Raw genomic sequence first — 23,365 nt, 5'->3', positions numbered from 1 at the left:
GTACAGAGCTCCAGGTACCTTCAGCACAAAGGCAAATCAGTCTCTGTCCTTAATTTTGCTCAACTCAATGTTCCAGAGTGAGCCACAGACAGGATGTGAGCCTCTGGCAAGAAAACCAATCTGGAGTTGACATTAGAAGCAAACGATGGGAATCAGTGTTATGATTCCCTTTTCCATTCTTCATATACCACTAGTGCACCTGAAATAAAACAACAGGTGTCCTCTGAGTTGTGTGTGTGTGTTTGTGTGTGCATGTGTGGCATGCATGTATAAATTTTTAAATAAGAAAGCAAACTGTTACATTTTTTTTTAAAATTGTGACTGTGAGAATTTGATTTTAGTTTTCTTACCAGGAATTCCATATTTGGAATAATCTATGTTGGCTCTATAAGTGATGCTAAGAAACACATAATTGGAGCAATCAGTACAGTGAAGATGCAAAACATTAACAGAAGTTATGCCATGATATGTCAATCATCTCTGCTGTGTGCACTTTGATTTGCTCTCACTCATCTTTCTCCCAACAAGGAAGCTGCTACTTAGAAGTGATGACTTAACATTATCAAGCCCCACAGGAGTATGGGCAAGTACCACTTTCCCCTCTTCCATGAGATGCATTTCAAAGCATGTTTCTCTAAAGAATATACTAATAGATAATAATAATAAAAGAAAACAGTGGTTAAATAAGTTGATGAAACTCTGGGTTAAGCTTCTTTATTGACAGCTTCCTCAGAATTTAAGATGCTTATGTGCACTATAAATCTCTAAGAGGGAAAATGAGCATGCATTATCCTCCAAGGCCATTTAACCAGGAGTCTTTTCTTTCAGTGTGCCTTGAAGGGTTGTGTTTCACGTAACACACTTGGGGAATACTGCACTAGAGAACTAGAAATCTACTTAAAGGCAATGAAAGAGATGATAAATGACCAAGATGCCAGAATGAATCAGGGATGAGAAGCTGAAAATAGGTGAGGTTTCCAAACTCAGAAGCTCAGAGTAACCAAATAGTTGATAACTAGACTGTGATTGTTTTGTAAATCCTACTGAAATAATGGGCTCAGGCAATAATCATCAATGGCTATTAAAACCATTAGGAGAAAAGCTGTTGGGGAACTTTATAATGGCTAGATCAGGCTCAAAATGCCTGAACACATGGATCAACTGTAATATGTAAAAAAAGAGACAACTAGACATTGTCTGCCTCAATGGGATGCAATAGGAAACCGAACCCCATTTACGAAGTTTTTTCATGTCACAAAATAAAGCCTGCATTTTACCAAACATCTATTCCCAACTACCAGTTTCAAGAAATATAGGGACAGAAGAATATGTTACATAATACCAAGGGGATACATCCAGCAAAATCCAGAATGTGGGAAATTCTTCAGAAAAATATGGCCTGGTCTTTTCAACAAATAAAATGTAAGATTAAAAAAAAAGGAGAGGAACTTGAAATTAAAGGAGTTGAGATATACTAACCAAATGCAATATTTAAATTATTTGGATCCCAATAGAAACAAACCAACTGGAAAAAAAAAAAGACATTAATGAGACATTTAGAGAAAGTCAAGTACTGAAATTGAACAGCACTTTCAACTGGCATCATGATTTTAAGTACCAATTGTCAATTTTTTTTCGTTTGTTTGATAATGATATTCTGGTTATGGGGTTAGTAATTGTCAAAGCTGGGTGTGAAGAAATGCACTCATTAAATGATTCTATTTGGTATATGTTTGAAATTTTACATAAATAAAGTCCATAGCCTTCCATATATATGAGTAAAACTGTAAAGGGTTCTGGATTATTCTAATAGTGTAATTGCTATAATTTCTGATATAATAGGACGCTGTGACAGTACATTAGTGGCCTCCTCAGGATGCAAAGTATATTTCAATCAATTTTAACGCAATTGTATGACAAGCCGTTGGCAAGTACCATGTATGGGTTTATATCTATTTAGAAAGGTACACAAATTTTGTGAACCTATGCTATAAAAAGGATAAGGTTCATTTGACTTTATAGCTATCCATAAAATATGGGACGGTTTCAGGCATGGTCTTGGCTCTTACCTAGAAAAACCTAATAACATCTCCTAGGTGAAACATAATTCAGAAAATATCTTGTTGTATACCCTGGGTGCATTTGTCCATAGCGATTAATTGACATGGTTCTCTTGGAATATGGATTCCTATTTTTTAGTGTGAGTTTATTTCAAGCTAAAAGGTAACATTTAAGAAATAGGAAATAAAAGAAGTACTTCTAGTCCAGTGGTTTAAAAATAAATTTCAGATCATAATATTAGTAGGCGTCAATACATATTGTTGAATGAATGAAAGTTACCTGATTCAAAAATTGTATCTGCTCTAATTAGAGTTATGGAGAATCACCAAACAGGGATTTTAAAGTTTAGAAACTATCTTAAAATTTCATTTAGTGTAATTCTTGTCTTCTTTGTATGAATATAATGATATATTCAGGTTCAGAATCAAACTGAAAATGTAGTTGCCACAGAATTTCACTATAGGGTTTCCCCCTTTAAACCACTCTCAGACCTCGGGTAATAATCATCACATCTAGAACTTCTATTTTCTTGTATGTAAACTTAGACACTTGAAATTGATACCAGTTCTCAGCCTTTTCCCCACCATGCTTCAGATGATATTGACACACAAAGCACACACCCATGGGTTTACCAAAATTATAGGCTGTGACACAGACAACATAGGCAATAGATTATTAGCAATTTCTGGGCTAACTTCAAGCCCTTCTCCCCAGAGAAAACTATGTCAGGATATAAATGAGGGGGATAATCTTTACTATGAGGATAAATTTGAATTTTTCTCTAATTTGCAATGATACATATTAAACTTTATTGTTTCACAAACTTTATGAGTTTCCCTGTTATTTCTAACATACCAGACCTCCTCTCAAAACTGAATAAAACAGATGAAGTTGCGAAAATCCTTGAACCGAAAGACTGTTAGGTTTCTTACAACACGAATTTTATATTTCTATTATTTTCTTCCAAATAGGTTTCATGTCTTCATTTATTTTAAGGTATTTCAGGGACACTCCTTAAATATAAATAGCCATGTTTGTGAAAAGTCTTTAAAATTACAAAAACAGTATAAGTGTTTGTGTATTTACTAAGTGCCAGGCACTGTTCTATGTGCTTTGCATACATCTCTCTTTTAATTCAATTCTTACACCAACCCAGAACAGTAGGTATACTATGGAATGTGAAAGAGGGAGCCTAAAATAAACACGGAGACAAATCTAACTTGGAGAAAACAAAACGCAATGCAGGATCACAGGAAGCTAAAGAAAACTTCCAAAAACCATAATTGCTGTCTTTAAAGAGATAGTTAAAAGAACTTTCAGTCATAAAACAAGAACAAAATTCCATAAAATATTAGCCATCAGAGAACAAGGAAAATCTCTTGGAAATTAAAAATATGGTAGCTGAAGTTTTAAGAAAAACATTAATGGACTAGGAGGAGGTTAAGGACAAAAAAACTCTCCCAGGAAACAGAACAAAAAAAATAAATAAAAATGGAAAAAGGATTAAAAAAAAAAAAAAAAAGACAGAAAAATTAGAAGCTCAATCTAAGAGGAACAATTTCCAACTAGAAAGAGTCCTGGTAAGATAAAACTGAATGGTAGAAATAGTTTAAAAAGAAGAAGGAAAAGAAAAGAAAAAGAAAATTTCCCAAAGTTGAAATAAGTTTCCAGATTGAAAGTGCCTAATGAATAACCAGAAAAAAGTGATTTTAACAAAAGATCACACTAAGTGATTATCATAAATTTATGAATTATCATAAAATTCACTGATTCTATTCTGAAAGCTTCCAGAGAACAGGGATAGGTCACAAAGGATCAGGAATCAGAATAGTCCCAGATTCTCAATGACAATTCTAGAAAGTGGAAAAATCAAATCCTTCAACATTGTAAGGAAAAATTACTTTTAACTGAAATTCTAAGCCCAGAAAAATTATAAACTGAGTATAAGAGGAGCAAAAATAAATAAATAAATGAAATTTAAAAAGACATTTTCAACTAATCTGAAAGTTTACTTCCATTACAGCTTTTCTTACGAAGGTCCTGAAGATACGTCCCATCACATAAGGGAATATAACATAAAAAACAAAGCATGGGATTTAGGACAGAGACTCCAAAACAGGGGAGATCTCAAGGAATGCCCTAGATTGACAACTATTGGAAGGGGGGACAGATGATCCCAAAAGGGAAATCTCCAGGAAAGAAAAGGAAATTGATAGACACTGGATGTACTGAGTGTACATAAAATAATATTGCCAAGTTACTGAGAGAGTGTAAGAATTTTGGAGGGAAAAATAAATAGTGGCAGGTGGGGAAAAAAAAACTATGCAGATGAAAAAATAAGGCAATTATGAATTCCAGGAAAAATGTAAAATCCCACAACAAATTTAACCATGGCATACTCATTGGTTGAGCATTGAATATTTATAATGTCATAATAATGCCTGTACTAATGATTAAGCCAAAAACTGAATTATATCTTGTTGAAAGGATAAGGTTAGGGTGTAACAGAGTTAAAATCTCACCTGCAATAACAAGAAGTATGCAGATAGCTTCCAAGTTAACAAATCATTGCACAGTAATAAAAGTTTATTATTTAGAAATTTGCATTTCTAAATACTGAAAGAGACGGCACTGAGAGTTGAAAGTGACTGCTTCTGGACATGTATGGTGATCACCCTACTGGTCTGCCTGGGACTGAGGAGTTTCCCAGGAAGCAGAGCTTTCAGTGCTAAAACTGGGATGCGTAGTCACCCTAGAACTAGCATATAAGGAGGAAACATGACTGTGGGGACCACTGTTTTTCTTATAAGCCTCCTAGTATTAGTTAATCTACATAAACATATTATTGATAAAATAAATTAGTTTGATGATAAATATTTAAAAATTAAACTACATAAGCCCAGACCCTAACCGATACCTGATGATATATATTTTGATACATGTTCAACCCTGTCACGTAAAGCTGTTATTATCCTAAGAACTTCAGCTGATTAATAAGAGAAAATGTACAACCTCAGGTCAGATTTAATTTATTAGCTTTTAAAGGAGATTTTTGATAAGCCTAAAGGAAGAAATTACACATAAATTAAAATCACTAAGAAATATTTCACAACTCACTCTCACATGCACTACACTAGCTGTGGGAAGCATCAACTCTCGTAAGTGTTAGATTTGCAGGCTTTTCTTTCCAGTGTACCTCTTGGGACTGGCACGACACTATGGGAACCAGAATGTTTAGCAGTTAGCTAAAGCCTCAGTGGGATAGAACAACAGAGTCAATAACAACATTTAAGTAGATTCTGCACACAGAGATGACTTTCTCCATTGTGAAAGAACTCAGCACTTACAAATGTCCTTTTCCAATCCTAAAGTTCAAAAGTCCATATATAATTTAAATACAATTTCTCTGAAATGTTCAAAATATACTGAGTCCATAAATAATTAACTTGTTTGTATATAATATACAGAATTGCAAATACAATTCCTCTGAAAAGTATAAAATATATTGAGTCCAAAAATAATTAACTTGTCTGTATAATGAAGCGGATACTTTTGAAATTCCAAAATCTCTTGTGAGTTACAAAAAACTTTTTATGAACAAGCAATTCACAGAAGAAGGAAACTAAAAAGCCAAAAATATTAAAAGGTATTAAATCTCACTGGTAATCAGAGAAATACTAATTGAAAGAATAAGTTACCATTTCATACCCATAATGTTGGCAGACAATTGGAAGCCTAGCAATACTGTGTTGATAAGGATCTGGAGAAACTGGAACTCTCGTATACTGCTAGTGGGAGTAATATTGTGTATACCACACAACTATAGAGAGAAACAGCTTACCAGGCAGTATATCCCTACAACTTCTGGTTATTATACTCTAAATAAACTCACTCTTGTGCTCAAGGAGACATGTATACATAATGATATTCACTGAGCATCATTTGGAATAGGGAAAAACTGGAAACATCCTAACTGTTTATTAGTACGACAGTGAATATGGTGGTGTCTGTTCACATAATAGAATAGTATATAGTAATTTGAAGTGAACCATTTAGTGTTACATGTATGAATATGCACGAGTGAAAAAAAGTTGCTAAAAGAAGACATATATATTCACATACACATACAGTAAATTGCTATTTATATAAATGTTAAGACAAAAATATATACTGTTCATGAATATGTATATATATGAAATAGCATAAAATATACTATGGAAATTACATGCACCAATTTTAGTATGTTGCTTAACTTAGTAGGGAAGGAGGCAAAAGATTGAAAGGAGAGACACTGACTCTCTCTGTAACATTATATTTCTTTTAAATAAAGAAAAAAAGCAGAGATATTTGAAGCAAACATGTCAAAATGTCAACATTTGTTGAACGAGTAAAAATGTAGTTTTTACATTTTTTTGTAGGTTGGGAATTTTTCATAATTAAAACTTTTATATTAAAAATGCATTAACACAGTAACCAATTGCAATGTGTAGGCTTTATTCGGATTTTCAAAAAAACAAGCTGTAAAATGTGTACACATACACATACATATATGCAGATAAATATGACATATGAAACAACTGGAACTTTAAAGGCTGACTACATGTGATATTATAGAATTATTGGAATATTTTCCTAGGTGTGATAATGCTTAAAGTAAGGGGATCCTTATCTTTTAAAGATATATGCTGAAATATTTATGGTTGAATAAATGTTTATGGATTTTTTAGGATTTGCATCATAATAATATAGGATGTGTATGTGGAAGGTCTAGATGAAACACTACTGGCCATGACTTGCTAATCTGTTGAAGCTAAGTGATGGGTATGTGAGTGGTTGTTAAACTTCTCTGTTTACCTTTGTGTATGTTTGAAATTGTCCATAATATTTCAGGTAGAGAAGAAACATGTCAATTTCTGTTTTTAAATAATTGAGATTAAATTAAGATATTCAAATCTTGGAGTCCCTGGGGAGAAGCAGAGGCACCTTTTAAGAGTGTGCTGAATTAAATGACATGCAGGCTTCCAGCTACAAGGACAGGGTGGTATTTTCAGGGCAATGAATTCCTCTTAAGGATCCAGAGACTTGTACTTTGACCTCCCATGGAAATAAAGCCAGATTCCTGGAATGTCTCTGCCTCATGACCCCACCCACACGACAAGAGTTATGCCTCTCATTTTGCTGAGGGAAGAAGAATCGAATTCATTTCTCTGCCAGCTGTATAAGGCAGGAAATCAACCTAAGAATTTTAATGCTGCATTTACTTCTTACTGGTTCAGCAGAGGGAAAAACAGCTGTGAAAATTCTCATGCATACAAGATACAGTGTTTTTCTTTAACACTGTTATGAGGCAAACAATTAGCTCAAAACCCATCCAAGCTAATCAGGTCTACCTGCCTCTTAATAATTATGTTATTATCAGACCAAAAAAAATTGGCATTCAATTCTTTATTTTAAAGGTCTGCAAATGTGTTTTTTCCTCTTGATCAACTGCAAAATTACGAGATATCAAAGAACTTACATGTTTATTCTGTTCTGAGAATTGATATTAACAGTTTTCAGAGCAACATAAATTTTTCTTTTATAAAATGAGAAACATTCACTATGGAATTCTTACTATTTGTTTGAAATTATATCTGCTAAGAATCCAAATCCTGAAATATCTTTTCCAACTGCAGCCTTGAGTTTGTCATTCAAAAATATTTTAAAATTGTAACGTAGTATATAGAAGATATGTTTTGTTAATGTAGACTTTTACTCCCTTGGGTGCTCTTTTTACACTTAGGTTTGTTATGAGAGTAAATGTAACTGCCTCTTAATAATTATGTTATTACCAGACTAAAAAAAATTGGCATCCAATTCTTTATTTTAAAGGTCTGCAAATGTGTTTTTTCCTCTTGATCAACTGCAAAATTATGAGATATCAAAGAACTTACATATTTATTCTGTTCAGAGAAATTTCTGGAAATTAAAGTATTTTTAGAAATTTTATGGTTAGAAAATTGGGCAGTTTGCAGAACAGAACCAAAATTAGGACTCTAAACTACCAAAACCATAAGCAAAAGAGAATATAAAAATCACAAGTTAAACTTCTCCACCCCTTGGATTTGTCTCTCCCGACAGGGATAATTTAAAACTGTATTGTGGATACAAATGTTATATGGATCTACTCTAGCTGTTAATATTTGTGCTTTGACATGTGACCTGTGACTAACACCAGAGCTTCAGGAAAGTTAGCTAATTTCCCTTTAATTATATAGCAGGAGACATGAATTCCCAAATTTCCACTATATCCTTCTCCTTTTAGATCTCTTTCTTCTGTAAACTGTTCTCAAAAAAGGAACCACACCATTACTATATAATTCAGTGTTTCTTTACTGCAATCAGCCACCAAGAACAAGGATCATGAAAAGTAACCTCTGCTACTCCCATAGTGACAAGCAGCCCCATCTCCTTCCACCAAGCACACTGCCCTCAAGAAGCTATTACTCACAGAGGAGGAAGATATGGACACAGACAACCACAACAAAGACAGTGCATCATGCTAAACCAACATGTTATGAACACTGTCCACAGGTGGACACCACTTCAGGGATTATCCAGAGAGAGAGAGAGCGCGCGTGCGCACTTCCAGATGCAGTGGCCAAGAAAGGCCTCAGAAATGAGAAAGCATCTGAACTGGGCTTTGAAGGATGACCAGGATGTCAACAGGAAGAGATGGCCTTATGTAGGACATATCCAAGGTGGAATAAGCCACTATGGCAGAGAGGAGAAAATGCTAACTTTAACAGGAAAAGGAGAGTTGTTCAGGAGAGTTGGCTGAAATGTGTGTTCATGCAAGCGAACGAAGGTGGGGGAAGTGGGGTAGGCTGGAAAAGTACATAGCGGAGGGCCTTGAATGGAAGTGTTGGGAGTTTTAACTGTAGGAGGTAAGCTTGGCTGTACTGGTGGATCAGGACCCTTCTATGGCCCTGTGTGAACCTACGTACCTGGCTTCACCTGCACACCCTGGCTGCCTAAAACGAGAGGTAGATCCAGGGAAAGAGAGAGAAGGGGGCTGTATTCCCTCCTGCTTTTTGCCTGCCCATAATAAATACACATTAAGCCATTAAATTGTTGATCCTTTTGAAAGATAAGGCATCCATTTTTTGCTGTCAATTAGTAGAGGGTGTGTCAGAATGAAAAATAGTTTGTGCTTCTCATTCATTCTTCCATTCATTCAATAAACACAGAGTGCTTAGGTTGTGCCCTGCACTGGGCAGGGCACCAGGAACCAAGTTGAATTAAGACTCAGTCTCAGCATATAGGAGGTTGATAGACAGTATCATCACTTTGGAAAACTGCTTCACAGTTTCTTAAATGTGAAATAGGTATCCATTTTATGACCATAGCAATTTTATTCCTAGTTATTTATCCAAGAGAAATGAAAAGAAAATTCACAAAAAAAGCCTTGTACAAGAATGTTCACAGTAAGTAGCTTTATGTTTAATAGCCAAAAACTAGAAACAAGCCAGGTATCCATCAATGGAAGAATGGATGCCAACCGTGGTATGTTCGTCAATAGAAGACTACTCAGCAATATAAGAGTATGCAGAAGTATGCAACCACATGGCTGCATCTCAAAAACATTATACTTTGTGAAAGAAGGTGGACACAAAAAGGTACATACTGATTCCATTCTGTGCTAGCATAAGCAAAAGTAACCAGCGGTGATGGAAATCAGATGAGTAGTTGGTACTGGGGTTGGTGACTTACTGGGAAGAAGTATAAGGGAATTTTCTGGAGTGATGGAGATGTTCTGGGTTGACCTTCTTTCAACAAAACTGATTAACAGTAGGACTCACTATCTGAGTGTTTTTCACTGTATGCAAATTATTATCTCAATAAATAAAATAGATAAAGTAGCTTAGAGGCTAAAGGGAAAACAAGTGAGAAAGTATTGCGGAAAGTAACAAAAGGGTCTACAGGGCACTACAGAATCACACACGAGAGGCTTCTAACCCAGGCTCTGTAGGCTTCTGGAAAGAGATGGCTTGGAGTTCATTCCTGAAAGAAGGGTACAGGGAACCAGGCTGGGAGTTAAGGGTGGAGGATATTGCTGATAGAGGAAAAACAGCAAGTACAAAAGGTAGAGGGGTCTGGCCTTTCACACAACTGAAAGAACTTCATGTGGCCACGCCACAGGGTGAGCAAGGGGGGAGTAGTATGAGAAAAAGCTGAGAGATTAGAGGCCAGATCAGGCCCCCAGACCCAAGCACATAACTTTCTGGGGTTCATCAGGGATGAGTAACTTGAGCACACAGGTCGTCTGAATAAGCCCACCAGTGCTGACCCAGAAGCCCTCTAAGACGACTGCACGTGAACCTTAAGCCACAGCTCAAATGCTGTCCTGGGAGTCAAAAAAGTTCTATCTTAAATTCACCATGTTGGACTTGGCTTTCCAATTACAACCCGTGAATTAAATCATGATATGTCATCTGGATTTGAATTGCTCCCAAAGGAGAAAAAAAAATGTATTCGAAGGATATGCCACATGAAATGCCTATTTCAACATCCACTGACATCAGTGTTTTTTCCAAAGAGTGCTTCAAGGAATAGTAGTCCTTCAAGATCCTGGGATGGGGAGGAGGATGCTTGGAGTTAAATAGGTTTGGGGAGTGCCACTTTCAGAGATTCACAGTGCATATGAGTATAATAAAATTTCTGAAAAACAGTGCAGTCCCCAAACCAGCATTTCCCAATATTATCTGCTAATGGAAATTGGTAGACTGAATTATATAACCCAACAAAACATGTCCTTAATTTCACATTCCAGTTTTTTTTTATAAATAGGAACCTTTGAAGAAATATTATCAGATAAGGTATGTGCTCATTTGTGAGTATGAGCTACTAAAATCCTATTTAGGTATGGCTAAACTGAATCAGTATGGACTTTAATCCATATTACTGGAGGCCTTATAAAAAGCCAGAAGTCAAAGGAAGAAACCAGAAGAGCAGACACAAGGAAGAGAGAAAGTACTGTGTGAAGAGAGGCAGAGACGCAGGGCAAGGAACCCCAAAGACTGCAGCAAGCCAGCACCAGAACACTACAGACTTCGGGGAGAAAGCATGGCTTCGCTGACACCTTGAGTTTGGATTACTAGTCTTTAAAACCACGAGCCAATAAATTCTTTCAGCTAACCCATTGTGTGGTATTTGTCATAGCAGCTCTGGAAAACTAAGACAGGGAACTTTCTATCCTATAACACTTAAAGACAGCCAGTAGAAATGTAGAACATTTTTTGAGAGGTGCCTACTTAGATAACACCCAAATGAGACATAATAAGTCTTTCAGGACATCAGACTAACAATTTTGGAAACTGGCTCAAGTGGCTAAATGCACTTTCTAATGATTTTCTCCTCTCTAACAGCAATGGTGATAACTCTATGTTTATTGAATGCTTGCAAAGGTCAATGAATTTTGTATATACTGCCTTATGTAATCCTCACACCATCTATAAAGTGATACTATTAGAAGCCCAATTTATAGATGAGGAAACTGAAACATGCTGAGTAAGTTTAAACATCAGGATCTCACAGGTAATAAAAGAAAAAGCTGGAATATGAACTTGGGCATAATTTCCAAGCCTTCTATCTTAAGCATTATGCCACACTGCTATCTCCACTGCTAATATCAATCATGCGCATTCCCTCATCCATGCATTTATTCATTCATTCATTCAAGTCCCTCGTTTAAAAGAGAAGTACCGATAAGTGCATGTAAAGCCTATTACATTGGGAAAGTACGTCTATTTTTGCTGAACCTTGGTTCAAGGGGGTGAATTTTTTATCTTATCACCTTAGAATGGCAGGGAGAAATCATATCACCTACTTTGCTCACAGAAACATGTCTGATCAGGATCTTGGTCACTCTGATCAAAAGTGAGGATGCTAAGCAGGTTTCAACCTTGATATTTTTTCTGTCAGTGTTGATTCATTAATTTAATCAAATCCCTCATGGAATATATTTCCTGGAATTTTCCTGAACTATACATCCTCAAATCTAGTCAATGGTTGCCCTTAAAACACTGAAAGAAAGTCATCACCAGAAGTATGATAAGTTTGCCCGAGAAAATAAACGCTTCACCTTTAAGGCCACCTTGCATTATAAAAAGAATTTAATTGTGTTCCTATTCCGGGGGGAAAAAACTGGATATTTCAAACAGTAGGCAAGATATTGAATCTGAAGTGATCACTGGACAAATACAGAGAAGAAATATTTTAATTTACTGGCAGAAGCATTTGAAAAATTCTGCTGCTTCTTACCAAGGGCAATGATAATTTCTTCTAGTAAGATACTTTTTACATGGTTTTTAACAGAACTTTATTTTCTCCCTCAGGCTCACGCAGTCCAGATTTAGGCTTTTTGCCCCTTGTTCATTAAGGCAGCCAAGTCATGGCCAGCTCAGAGCAGAGGGAGCTCATAAAACATGAATTAAGTATCCAATCATTCACAATGGTTTACTCCAGAGTGCCTGTTCAGCATAAAATAACTAAAAAAAAAAAAAACAAAAAAAAAAAACAAAAAAAAAAAATATGTCAGTAGTTGAGTGGAGTACCCAAAAAGAAAGCTAACTGCCCCCCTTGCAGAATAATTGCATTCTCCTTCCAAGGGGGGCTATGATTTCAGACCACATTCCCAGGGGAGACATCAGTGGACAACTGCACTTTCTCAGACTGGAGTCTGAGTGCAAAACACGGTCTCGCTACCACACGCTAACTAACAGACCATCACATTTTGGCCAAAACGTTTATTATGTTTTGTTTCCCCTCCAAATTATGTGCTGATGAAAGGTAGCTTGCATATGCAAAACTGTGTGAGTATATTTTAGGGCTCATGCTGAACAGAAGCACAAGCGTCTAAAAATACAGGATGAGCTCTATGTGTTTATACTCTTTCATGCCAATCTGGATACATTAACAAGTAATCAAAAATAGTACAACTTTTCGTTAGAAATAAATTCATCAAGTCAAAAGTTTGACACATTGAAAGTAATATTAATCAGAATATGTATTAAGTTCCCATATCCTTGTTATAAGAACATTCCATAAACAAAACCATACAAAAATGAGTAAAGACAACACTATCTACCTACCTATCTACACACACACACACACACACATACACATATATATATTTACACATAGACATCCAAGGATTTAGGCTTTAGCTTAAGAATATTTAATATCTCTATATTTACTATGCTAAAATAAGAAAGAATATCCATCATAGCTGAACAGTGGACTGAAGGGCACATCTGAAAAGAATACAACCCTGAGATCCTGAACATGGAGAGTCCCTGCATCTTTGGCAAAGTCAAGTATGTGAAGTCTCCTTAATTTCCAATATCACGCTATCCCACCTTCTGCCATCTGCCTCTAAGCAAATGTCCGTGTTATTCTCAGGATGGAAATATGCTTCCTTTCTCAGTCATTCCTAGAAAGTCTCCCAAAATTATGGCCTATTTCACTGATCATGATTGCCCAGGATTCAGGGGAAAAAGGAAAACCATAGTCTTGTTTCGAGAATCCAGAGGAATCCAGAATTCCCCCCATCTAAATGACCAGGGTACATCAAGTGAGATAAATACTTACAGAGTCCTATACTGAAAACCCTGCAAAGGGTGAAACCATCTTTAAGAAATGGGAACTTCAAACTCAGAATTCACAAGGAACAACTGAGGTTCTGAGGACACGTTAGAAAACAGAAAATAAAACAGCCTCTCCATTTAGGGTTTCACATGAAGGGGTCTTTGAGCATGCAATACCTGTTTTCTGTTTCTCATGGATTTAAGAGTCTCTTAGAGTGCAGTGCCCTTTTTGCAGTGTTATAACATTGCATATGATTAACTGATTACAAATCACTGCACAGGGTGCCCAGATCACTGGTAGGAAGCAGGTCATTAAATAAAATTAAAACTCTGCCAATGTTTTGCTTGTAAATGTTTCTTCCAAAGCCTTATGGCACCATTCCTAAAAAATGGCCTCAATTCACCAGAGAAGCTGAGAGAGCCTCCTGTATTTTTCACAGATGATCCAAATAGTCTACATTTAATCCAAACATCCAGCACGATATGTTTTAGGAAGAAAAGGCTATGGTGTAATGCAATTTGCACAAAGAGAGCTGCAGAAAAAAGTCACCATGAAAATAATTAAATTTTACACAGCCTTACTGCAAAATCATTCAATGAATCACTCAGAGTCCTACCCTGCATGACTGGAAGTTTTGGAAGCCTATGTTTTTCCTTAGGTAAATCTTCAAACCAAGCATTAACATTTCAAATCAAATTGAATGAATATTTTATCCAGAATGGATACCCTAGCTTCTTATCCAAGGAAACTCAACAGTGATTTATCATGGCAAATTAACATATCCACAGATCAAACCTAAGGGGCAAGTATATTTATTATCTGGCCCAAAGTCTGAACAGAACCATAGAACAGTAATCCTCCTCTGCCTGCTGTGACTGAGAATTGATTGGCTAACATATCGGTATGATTCAGTCTTGGAATATTTCTCAAGATGCCAGCATACTTAATTTTATGACTACAGTAATAAATATGTGATACATCAAGCAATACTCTAAGTCTGACAAGCAGAAGGCTATGCCAGGGCAATTGGTTCACATCCTAGCTGTGGATTTAACTAAACAAATAATAAAGGTGTTGCCTGGGAAGAGAGATACACTGGATTGTTAAATAGGATTTAGCAGAAGAAAAAGAGTTGAAGAAAGTGTTGAATTGATGTTGAGTTAGCCCCCCATGTTTAATTGATTGATGTTCAAGCTACTTTATGGTTAAAAAAGAAATACTTTAGTGAACAGATAAGCTAATTGTTACTGATAAAATAATTAAATGCTAAATTGTTTATGTGCCATCTTCCTAAAATGACAATAATGGGTTTCTTTCTACCTGTTTAGAAGAAATTACAGCATTCTGCAGAAAACACATTTTAATGTTTTAAGTTTTCATTTGCTACAAATGGTCATATGGGGCTAAATGGCCATATGGGGTCATACATATAATGTTCTAGATGGAAAAATAACTCAAATAGATATTCTTTATAATTGTACAAGGAGTGCCTACACCAAACTGAAAACTAGTATTGCACACTGGTAAACAATTCATCTCAACATTAATGAGGAGGAAGAAAAGTCTGTAATTTTTAAAGGCTGCCACCTGGAATCCAGGAAGATATTAAAGACAAACAATCTTGCTGTTTCCTTGATGTTTTAAGAATGCCATCTAGCATATACCAATCTTACAAAAAGTTTTGAAACTTACTCTATCCAGCTAGCTAGCTTCAGGCACTCATTTATCCTTTCTATACCTACCACCACCACATCCCACCTCTCTCCTATCTTTTCTCAACTTCGTTCATTGCCTCAATAAAGAATCAAGCTGTTTGGCTCAAGCTCTCTGTTGCTTTCATTTCTATTACAGGGAGTGGACCTCGAATCCTTCAATCATTTAATAAATATTTACCAAATGTTCACTATATGCCAACCACTGAGCATGTGACAGAGCAACAAACAAATGGGCAGTCGTCAAATAAATTATGACACGAAATTAATTCATGTTATGATATGTGCTGATAAGAGGTACTTCTTAGTGATCCTGAACCTTGATTTTTATCAGTTTATTCCAGACTAACAAGGACTAATCATTTCAGGACAAAAACTCAGAAAGAAACTGAGATCAGAAACCAGAACACAACTTTTGAATTTAACGTGAGAACTGGCTTAAACCAGAACACTCATAGGGACCTCTTGACTTTTTCTTCCTAGTAGGAAAGACTACACAGGGAACCAAAGTAAGACTGCAAGTTTGACAGGGATATATTATATAACACAACCAAACAGGGATGGGTAGTCTATAGACATGGGAGCACTACACCCCAAATTGAGATATGCAGGCTTCTTGTCAGATGCTGTGTGCCTACATTTGTTTATGAAAATGTGGGTGAGCAATGTATCTTCATTTGCCTTAGAAAGGAACAGGGAAGCAAACTGAGATGCTTTCAGTGCTTCATGCCCTGGACAATTCTGGTGATATGCTAACAGATGCTTCCTCTTAGACCCACACATACACATGGTTACCCTTCTTATTCTACTATAATTCCATGAGTAAAAAAGTTCCCCAAGTTTCAGCTGTTTTTTTTTTTTTTTAATCACAGTTGAGACTATTGGCTTCCTAATGATATTTAGGAGACATTTTCATTTTTATCAGCAGGCCACCCCTGGATCTCAATTAGACTGAATTATTTCCAGAATGTGGGAAGGAAGCTAATGCAGCTTGGATCCCTAGGACACACTAGACATTTTCTTTTAGTCCTGTTAACACTTCCTCCCCTTTTGTACAGACCAGGAAAGTCAAGTTTGGGAATCATGCAGCCATAAGAGCCAGAGCCAGGGTTTGAATTGATGTCCTTTAACATCAAACTACGGCCCTCTGGTTTTTGTAAGTAAAGTTTTACTGGAACACAGCTAATTCCATTTGCTTATGTATTGTCCATGGCTGCTATTGAGCTATGACAGAGTTGACCAGTTTCAGCAAAGAGCCTATGGCCCATAAAGAATAAAATATTTACTATCCGGTCCTTGAAAAAGTTTGCCACCCCCGAACCAGATGGTCATATTTTTCATATTCTTCTTAGGCAAACATAAAACAACAGTCCTCAGCTAAACACTCAAAATTTTAAGCAAGCCCTAAAGGATGAATCTTTCTGGTCAGATGGCCACTGGGGTGCAGGAGGAGGCAGGCCCAGCTTCTGAAACACGGAAAAAGCGATGCATCCTTTGCTGGTTTTGGATCACTGTCTTGGAGAGTCACTCCAAGATAAGGGAGCATGCCTTATCTTTCAGGTATGTTTGGTAGGCAAATATTACAAACAGCTTCCCGTCCCAACCCAAGCCTTCAATCACTTCTAGAAAGAAGCCACACTGTACAAATGAAGTCAAACTTGTGGCCCACAGATCACATGTAAATACATGTATACATATATACGTAAATGTACATGTATATATATGCAAATGTATATGTGGTTGATTTTTTTTTTTCTTTCATTTTTTAAGTTAAGGATGGATTAAGACCAAACCCAGGAAATATTCACACTGAATAGACTCCCACTTTAACAGCTTGTTGAAAACAAATTGGCATCCAGGGAGGGGATGAACAGGCAGCTGCATGGCTATTTGCTCAGCCTCTAAATCCATCCACCTGCTGGTTCTGCTCTCCTGCTACTATGTTCTGGGTCCATGCAATAAGGCAGGATGGCTCTGGCCCAGTTGGCTCACATGGCCATCCTGCCCCCAGAGAACTATGCAATCAGGAAGTTGGCAGGGTGCACCCGTGGCTTACCAACCAGGCTCCACAAGCAAATATCATGCTTCCCTTTCCTGGTAGGAAATCTGCAAAAGGCTAAAGTCAATCATCTACACTTGCCAATGAGAAAGATTAAAATTAAGTCTTTTGAGCCCATGTTCTTTATGCTCTTGTCATGATGTAGATTACCAAGAGCAAGCAATATGATGTTTTTCTTTAAAACATCACCCAAAGTGGTGTCAAGATTCTAAAAAAGAGAAAAAGAGTTGCCTGCCAATTTCCCAATTTTGACCTCCTTTACACTTCCACAGATATATCTGGATAATAATCTGTCATCACAATGACATCTTCAGCTTTGGTTTCATTTAAGCAATCCAAAGTACAGGCATCTAACATTCCTCCCAATCACAGAGAAGTTTCAAAATTTCCAAAGCCCCTTAGTTAAGGCCAAGGCTTGGAAATACGCCTTAATAAAGCTATAGACTTAATATTTTCTGCCCTAATTTCTTTGTGCTAACAAGGGCTTGATAAAAAATATTTATTGTTCATTACAATTTTACTGTTATGCAATTTTTTTTTTTTTATGAAGTTCAATTCACTTCCTGAAATAAGTCTCACAACAATGGTAGATAAATTAGAGTTTAGCTTTGGCACATTAAAAAAAAAAAAAAAACAAAAAAAAAAACAAAAAAAAAAACTAAAGCTTTCATGACACCTAAAAATATTGCAAAGAGAAAAATAATTATTTAATCCCTGAAGAATTTTCAAATACATCTTTGTCCCTGAAGTTTATAGTATCTAACACCACTTTCAGTTTTACGGGAAATTGCCTGAAGGTCTTTGGCAAAGCTTCTTTCCACAAGGGTTACACAAATAAGGTGCCCATTTCTGAATCATGTAATATTTAAAAACATTAGAATTTACCATATTCTCACTTAAAAGATTGTTACTTAAATACGAACTACAGCATACCTTTTTTTTGGAAATTTTCTATTTTCTTGCCTTCTGTAAAAAAGAAAACCTGTCATTGAAAGTTTAGTACAGTTATATTTTTAAAAAGGCATTATCAAGATAAAATACTCTTTGAATGCTATGCTTTGAATTTTGAAAATATTTTGATGGGCACCAAATTCTGATATGTGTTTATGTTGTAGCATAAACATAGTAAAAATTTTTTTCCGCTATCTACATGACTTACACATACAATTTGGCTTTAAATCAATGTCTCTTCACTTAAATTTTATCACATTCAGGGCAAAATCATAATGCTTTATAGTAGTGAACAGAACTTTTAAGGTAACCTGCAAATAATGAGGTACAATAAAAACATAACTGAAAGGGGGGACTATGAAGATTTGATTAATTTTCATACCATAAAATGTCTTCTGTTTATTAATGAAAATAAAAACAAATAACAAACTAATCAATGCACTGAGTAAATAGAATTCTAAACTTAGGAAAAACAAAGATCACAGGAATAAAGGGGTTTTGTACTGGGTACAGTTTTTTTGTGTGTGTGTTTGTTTTTTTGCTTTTTGCCTTTAAGAAGAGTAATACAGTTAGCATTTCATAGGGTCAATTACACAGTTACTGTCCTATAGGGATTTTATTGTTTAAAGAAAGTCAAACTTTCCTAGCCTTGGCTGGGGTCTCCCAGAGGAGTACAAAGATCTTAAACCAAATGTCTCTTCCACTATAAATAAAATCAAATACCAATTTGTATTAATGTTCAAACATCTAAGAATTTTTTTCATGAAACAACATCCAAAACTGGAGAGTAAAGTTCTTGAAAGTGCTACTTTAAAAAATATTTCTAAAAACATGGGGTTATCATTAGGCAGCATTAGAGAAACAAAATATCCTTAAGAGAATATGTCTTGTGGGAAAAAGTGAAGTTAAAGGGTATCTTTGACATCTGAAGATGCTCAGAACCCATGCAACAGGTGGACAGAGCAATACAAAATATTTAGAAATCTTTTCCAATTGGGAAATTAAAAGGGGAGGGGAAAAAGATCAAATAAATAAATAAAAACTGGCCCTTAATTGTGAACAACCTGCTAGGCATCACAAAAGGATTTATTCTATATCTACACCAACTTCTTTAGAAAGTACAACTCAAATCAACTCTCCAGAAATTAACATGGTATTGTGTAACGATTAAGAGGATGGCCGCCAGAGACAAACCTCCCAGGTTCAATTCCTGGCTATGCCACTTACTAGCTATATGACCTTGGATAAGTCACTGAACCCTTGTGTGCCTCAGCTTCCCCCCTCAAGTGGAGATACAGAACCATTTCATTGGGTTGTTACAACGATTAAGTGAGTTTCTCCATGTAAAATCTTAGGACAGTGCCTGGAATTCGGAATGTGTTAAATAATCAGTAGTGGTGGCGGCTGGTGGTGACGTGATTTAAAAACCAATTACAACCAGAGTACCAACAGCACATTAAAATGTCCAACTGCACTGAACAAATCAATTAAAATCTCAATCTAGGCTGTATTTAAACACATGTGATAGTTTTATTTACATATGCTATTTCCCCATCAGCCTTTCTGTTCGAGAAATTCGTATTTCCACTTATCTGAGCTAGTCGTATACCCATAGTACCCGACCATAGGGAGAGCAACGCTATTTAACGTGTTTCCTAAACACAACTGACTTTAGGGCTAACCATGAAATCTCAGCCCGGCATTAATTAAATCATGGTTAACTGCATACTGAATAAAAAGACCAGCTACGAACATTACCTATGATGTTTTGTTAGCCAGAAAATTTTGAGCTAGAGGCATACTCAGTAGTCACCCATGACCATTCACTCAAAGATTCAGCAGCAAAACGGGAAAGGAGGGGGCACCAATACTGTGTTTTCCTCGATTCTGGTGCCTCCACTGCCCTCATCACCAACTCAGCACACCCTACGGCTGCTGGTTCCAGCCCAGCCCCCTTCTAGCGCCTGCCCCAGGAGCATGCGCAGAGAGTGCCCCACAGCTAAGACAAACCCGCTACCCGCGGCTTATTTGGTGCTACCTTCGGTTACAAGAGCTGGGAATGCTCTGGAGTGGTTCCAACAATTTTATCTGGCCCTGACCACCTTTCTTTAGGATATATAGTCCAATTTTCATTCTACTTCCCTGTCATCACCCAATGTCTTTCTTTTCTCTCCTCCAGAAACTGCTTATCATGCTTAAGTAAACAAACAAAAGGAGCGCTTTCTGACTAGCGCAAAACTCCGATAATGAACAGTGCACACTGTATTTCCGGTCTAATCCCTACTTACATACATCAGGATGTCCCTGAAAGATTAAGGCCAAAGTTGATTTGCCTCTCTTCTATCAAAGTCCTTAGTTTCCTTGGCCTACACTGGACACACGATTTCTAAAGCATAAGTACATTTTCTCAGCATTTCCCTTGGCTATATCTAATTCCTTACATGTGGACAGACTGGTTTTGTATATAATCACTGCTTATTTCCTTAGGACATTTTCTATCTCCTGCAAGTATGCTGCCAAATATTTAAAAGCTTTCTACTTTGAAGCACAAGCCAATAGAAAAAGATGGAAGATACACAAAAAATAAAAAGAATGCTTCTTTAAACAAAAGCTGAATGTGGTTTAACTCAAACCAAGTTTTTGTATTATGCCAAAGCCAGTATGCAAAACCACACTGACAAAAATACATAAAGCACTGTAAACAGCAAGTTAATGAAAACACAGCAAAGCAGCCTGTGTCTAGAAAAGTTATTCTGCATTATGGTCTCCATGGTACTAAAGTTGAAAGATAATATATTAAAGTGATTACATTTTGTCAATTCTCCTTGACCCTTTATTTTTTTAATCCCAAAGAACAATTTCATTTTCTTTCTTTTTTCTTTTTTATTTAAAGAATATTTAAAATGATATTTTAAAGAACTGTGTCATTCTTTCCTATATGCTGACTGGAAATCAGAATGTTACAGCAGTGACTATGGGATGTAAAGAATTATCCACTACTAAGAATCAAGATCTTTCAGATTAGTAATAAATCAGCTTGCAAGCAGTGTCAGAATAATTACTCTCTAATTAGGGGAAGCCTAATACTTTTGAAACTTCTAGCTGCTGAAAAACTAACCTCTCAAATTACAAATGAAGAATGTATATTAAGCATGGAAGCAAATCTGTGTCCAGTTCTGAAGGTCTATCTACTACTGCTTGTTTTATGTTTCTGAAACATTTTGCCATTGGTGATTTATTTCATTTCCATGTGGCCAGCCGTTTGTTTATTCTATTGCATGCCATCTGTTTTTTGGTAAGGAGGTTTCAAGTTCTTCTCATTCCCTACCTCATACACCATGGAAAACAATTTATAATAGACATAGATTTAAAACACTTGGATTCATGTGGAGTTGGTAACTCGAGCTGCCTTTCATTTATATTTGGCAAATGCTTTAATGGGATTAGCAAATTGTGTTATTACGAGGTACTTATGGAGTCATAACACCTTTTTCTACAATGACAAATTATGTTAACAGTTTCATTTTGGGCGTTTAATAGCAGCACAGAAGACTTCACTAACGTTACAGGAAATTGCCTTGATAGACAATAAAGTCCTACCGCAAACCCTGTCCATATCTTTCAATTCTGAAGGTGGACGAATATATGCACCAAGATGTGGTGGGGTTTACATTGGAGAGTAAATATCAGGTTGCTTCACTTTTAAGGGAAAGTTATCCTTTAACTGTAAACCTATAAACCTTGCCTGGTTCTTATATCTTGGTGACACCCTCCAAACGTTCCATGCATGGTAGCTTATTTAGATATTGGAGAAATGTGGATTTCTCCAAAGAAAAGTCTATGCACAAACTCCAGCTCAACAGCACCAATTTATTCTCCTTCTAAGGCTCACTCTGATTTGCTCTAAAAACAACCCAACCATTCAGAAAAACAACTTCTTGTTGTTTAAATGATGTTTAAAGTGTTAATTACCATTTTTACAAGAATCCTTGTTGCTTTTGTCAAGAGGAGGTATCTGATGAGAGGACTCCATGGCTGTCCACAGTTCATGATTGACATCCAAGGGATGAAAAACATCCATCTTGAAGTCTACTTGATTTTCACTAGTCCTTACCAAATCAGAATTAGATATATTTGGGGGGGAAATGGCATCCTGATAGATACCCGATGGATTCGATTTGTCAAAAGTGTTAAGTGACATTTGTACTAAAGTTTCATTGATGAAGAATGAATTTTCATGACATAAACTCTCAGATCGATTAAGATCCATTACCTGTAAAAGGAAATACAGAAAAAGTATAATAACTTCTCTAGTAACTTTCGGACTATTCACAAAGTATTTGTTCCTAATAGAATTTGGCAATCAAAATTCCAATAAGAGTGAAGCAAGAAGAATATTACCTGCTACTCCTCCCTCCCATTCCCTTTGAAGGAGCTCTAGTACCAACAAAAACTTCAATTGCCTATCTATGGCCTATCTTGAAAAATCAAGCAGTAGTGTTCAATGCCATTAAATTATTTCCATTTCATTTAATCAGCGAAGGCAGCATTTTCACCTTTGCTAAATAAAAAAGGCAAAGCACATCCATTTACACATGAGGAAATTGCAATAAATGGAAGTTAGCCAACCTGAAAGGAAAATCGGCTATAGTATAGATTTTTCTTATAGGATTATCAGCTTTTATCACTTCATGTACTATCAGTAAAAAGCATATATGTGCATAGCACAGAAAATACTTTTCTGTGCTGTGCAAGAAAAGGAATTGTCAAGCAGTTAGAGAGGATGCAAATGGAACACAGAATTTTTGAAAGATTTTATCCCATAAATAGCATAACTATTAGTGAAATGGATTTTGAATTTACTGTATCAAATTTAAAAGAAGAGAATATGCTTGGAATAACAGGATCGTGTCACACTCACTAAATTCAGTACCTACACTACACATTAACAGAT

The 23,365-nt window shown here is 36.1% G+C and overlaps 1 protein-coding gene across 4 annotated transcripts in view; it reads right to left on the bottom strand.

Annotated features, from left to right (window-relative positions):
• Positions 1-23,365, bottom strand: part of ARHGEF28 (Rho guanine nucleotide exchange factor 28) — a 305,822-nt gene that overhangs the window by 6,324 nt on the left and 276,133 nt on the right. For 3 of the 4 annotated variants that reach the window (XM_037801233.1, XM_037801232.1, XM_037801235.1), the window contains one exon: positions 22,384-22,684. The exons of the other annotated variant lie outside the window; for it this stretch is intronic. In XM_037801233.1, the coding sequence (XP_037657161.1) occupies positions 22,384-22,684 (301 nt within the window). The remainder of the gene's footprint in view (positions 1-22,383; positions 22,685-23,365) is intronic. 4 annotated transcript variants of the gene reach the window in all.

Source organism: Choloepus didactylus, chromosome 13 (assembly GCF_015220235.1).
Source record: "Choloepus didactylus isolate mChoDid1 chromosome 13, mChoDid1.pri, whole genome shotgun sequence".
Taxonomy (NCBI): Eukaryota; Metazoa; Chordata; class Mammalia; order Pilosa; family Megalonychidae; genus Choloepus; species Choloepus didactylus.
Note: the sequence above shows the minus strand (reverse complement) of the source record. Positions and strands in the feature narration are given on the sequence as shown.